A 673-nucleotide genomic window follows, 5' to 3' on the forward strand; every position below is an offset into this window, starting at 1 on the left:
GCCTTGCCGCTCTTAAGCATGGCGGCAGCCGAGCCGAACCCCAACTGCTCCATCACCGACCACCACGAAGTCTACATCGGAGAGCTCGTCAAGAAACTCAAGAATGCGGCTTCCCTGCCCGACATTAACGTCAAAAAACAAAGAAGCTAAAAATAGCCGCATTACTAACCACTGACCGCAAAAAAGCTGCCTTTCTTCAAGCGCTATCCGACCTACACCAAAGCTGCAGCCGAGCTGATGCCGACCAGGCATTACAAACGGTGATCGGTCTCGCTGCTAAGGCGGCGGCACTGGCTCATATGGCGGGAAACTCTGCAGCACTAACGAAACTAGCAACTCTAAAGACAAAAGCGGACGCTAGCGCCTTCACAACGAATAGCGGCTCGGCAGTGCGAAAGAGAATTGAAGTGGACGCCGCAGAGTCTGGTATACACGCAGGCAAATGCACTATTACCTCTTACATAGGCGGCGAAGCGCCACAGGGCGCAGAAAAGGCGCTCAACTCCTGGCAACTTAGTTTTAAAGTGATCAAAGCTGACGGGACAGGACCAACGGCAGCAGGAACACAGGCGATGATATGCGAAACAAACAACGGCCAATGCAGCAGCAGCAGTAGCGGGACGAAGGCAGGCATTTCATCGGGCACGTTGTACAAAACAGACCCAGCCGCAAA

The 673-nt window shown here is 53.5% G+C and overlaps 1 pseudogene across 1 annotated transcript in view; it reads left to right on the forward strand.

The window, feature by feature from the left end:
- Nucleotides 1–673, forward strand: part of TEOVI_000125300:pseudogene — a 1,331-nt pseudogene that overhangs the window by 28 nt on the left and 630 nt on the right. Inside the window, 2 exon segments of the mRNA in view lie at nt 1–138; nt 141–673. The exon segment at nt 141–673 is cut by the window's right edge and continues 109 nt beyond it. Coding sequence covers nt 1–138; nt 141–673 — 671 coding nt within the window.

Source organism: Trypanosoma equiperdum (genome assembly GCF_001457755.1).
Source record: "Trypanosoma equiperdum strain OVI genome assembly, contig: ctg_334, whole genome shotgun sequence".
Lineage (NCBI taxonomy): Eukaryota > Euglenozoa > Kinetoplastea > Trypanosomatida > Trypanosomatidae > Trypanosoma > Trypanosoma equiperdum.